At 39.3% G+C, this 1,445-nt stretch overlaps 1 protein-coding gene across 1 annotated transcript; it reads right to left on the reverse strand.

The window, feature by feature from the left end:
- Positions 1–951, reverse strand: LOC110319318 (olfactory receptor 5D18-like). Its single transcript, XM_021194808.1, has one exon. It carries the CDS (start codon positions 949–951, stop codon positions 1–3), a length of 951 nt encoding a protein of 316 aa, XP_021050467.1.
- Positions 952–1,445: the final 494 nt, after the last annotated feature.

Here is a 1,445-nt window from a genome sequence, read left to right on the forward strand (position 1 = left end):
TTATGTTAAGTGGGGGGGATGTTTTGAGCTGATAAGTCTTCTGACTGTGTCCTTCACATCTTTATTTCTAAGGCTATAAATAAGGGGGTTCAACATGGGGATCATGATTGTATAAAGGGCAGTGGCCACTTTGACAAAGAGCTGTGAGCTGTTTGAGTTTGGAACACAGTACAGGAGGAGGATGATCCCATGGAAGATTGCTATGGCAGTTAAGTGGGAAGTACAGGTGGAGAAGGCTTTTCTCAGTCCCCCTTTGGAAGGCATCTTTATAATAGTGACAACTATGAACACATATGAGGCTAAAGTGATCAGGACACTAGAAGATTCACTAACAATAGCAATGACTAACGATGTCAACTGGCTAAAGGAGGAGTCAGAGCAAGACACAGAGATGACAGCAGAGTACTCACAGCCAAAGTGATTGATGGTGCCATATTCACAATAGGAGAGTTGCAAAAGTGTATGTAGAAGTATCACAGTACATAGTCCACCAATCATGTATGTTCCGGCTACTAGCAAAGCACAGAATTGAAAAGGCATCACAACTGTGTAGAGTAAGGGATTACAAACGGCCACAAACCTGTCATAGGCCATCACTGCTAACATGAACATTTCTGTAATCACGAATGTACAAATAAAGAAAAATTGTATCATGCATGCTTTGAAAGAAATAGTCCTATCTTCCATGATCAAGAGCTGCAAAAGTTTGGGTGTAAATACACTAGAATAACATATATCCAAAAATGATAGGTGGCTAAGAAAAAAGTACATGGGAGTGTGAAGTTTAGGATTGACCTTTATAACCACAAGTATGCCCAGGTTCCCCATCAATGTCACTGAGTAGATGGTCAAGAACAGGAGGAAGAGGGGTATTTGGAGCTGTGGATATTCTGAGAAACCGACCAAGATGAATGTGGTTGCAGAAGTCTGGTTTACCACTTCATAAGGCATCACTTTTCAGATTATAAAGGGAGAGAGAAATGAAACTTAATGGAACTTGAGAGAGTGGAGCAGTAGAAACTCATGTGATGCTCACCATAAGTCACTAAGTCAGATGTGAACATATTCCATTGGTGAATGTTTTCCCTCCTTATAGGTTCTTATGTGGGCAGTGATCAGCAATTTAAGCCAATGTCCTTTGTTCTTCACTATTGTATTTTTCTCATCTGTAATAAGATGTGGTACTCATCAGTATCATTCTATTAGATTTATGTTCATATGCATATGTAAATAATATATCCATTTATATAATGCTAGATTACTTCATGATAAAATAATATTACAGTCATCAGAAACATTGCAAAGTTATTTAAGCACTGACAAGATTGCAGTGGCCATTAGTCCAAGTTAGAGTATATTTGCCCAAGCTAAATTGTGGGGAGCCGCCCTCACATTCGCCATTACAAGATAGCGCTGATGTCCTGTGCTCTAACAAACAAACAAGG

The sequence above is a fragment of the Mus pahari genome, chromosome 3 (assembly GCF_900095145.1).
Source record: "Mus pahari chromosome 3, PAHARI_EIJ_v1.1, whole genome shotgun sequence".
Classification (NCBI taxonomy): domain Eukaryota; kingdom Metazoa; phylum Chordata; class Mammalia; order Rodentia; family Muridae; genus Mus; species Mus pahari.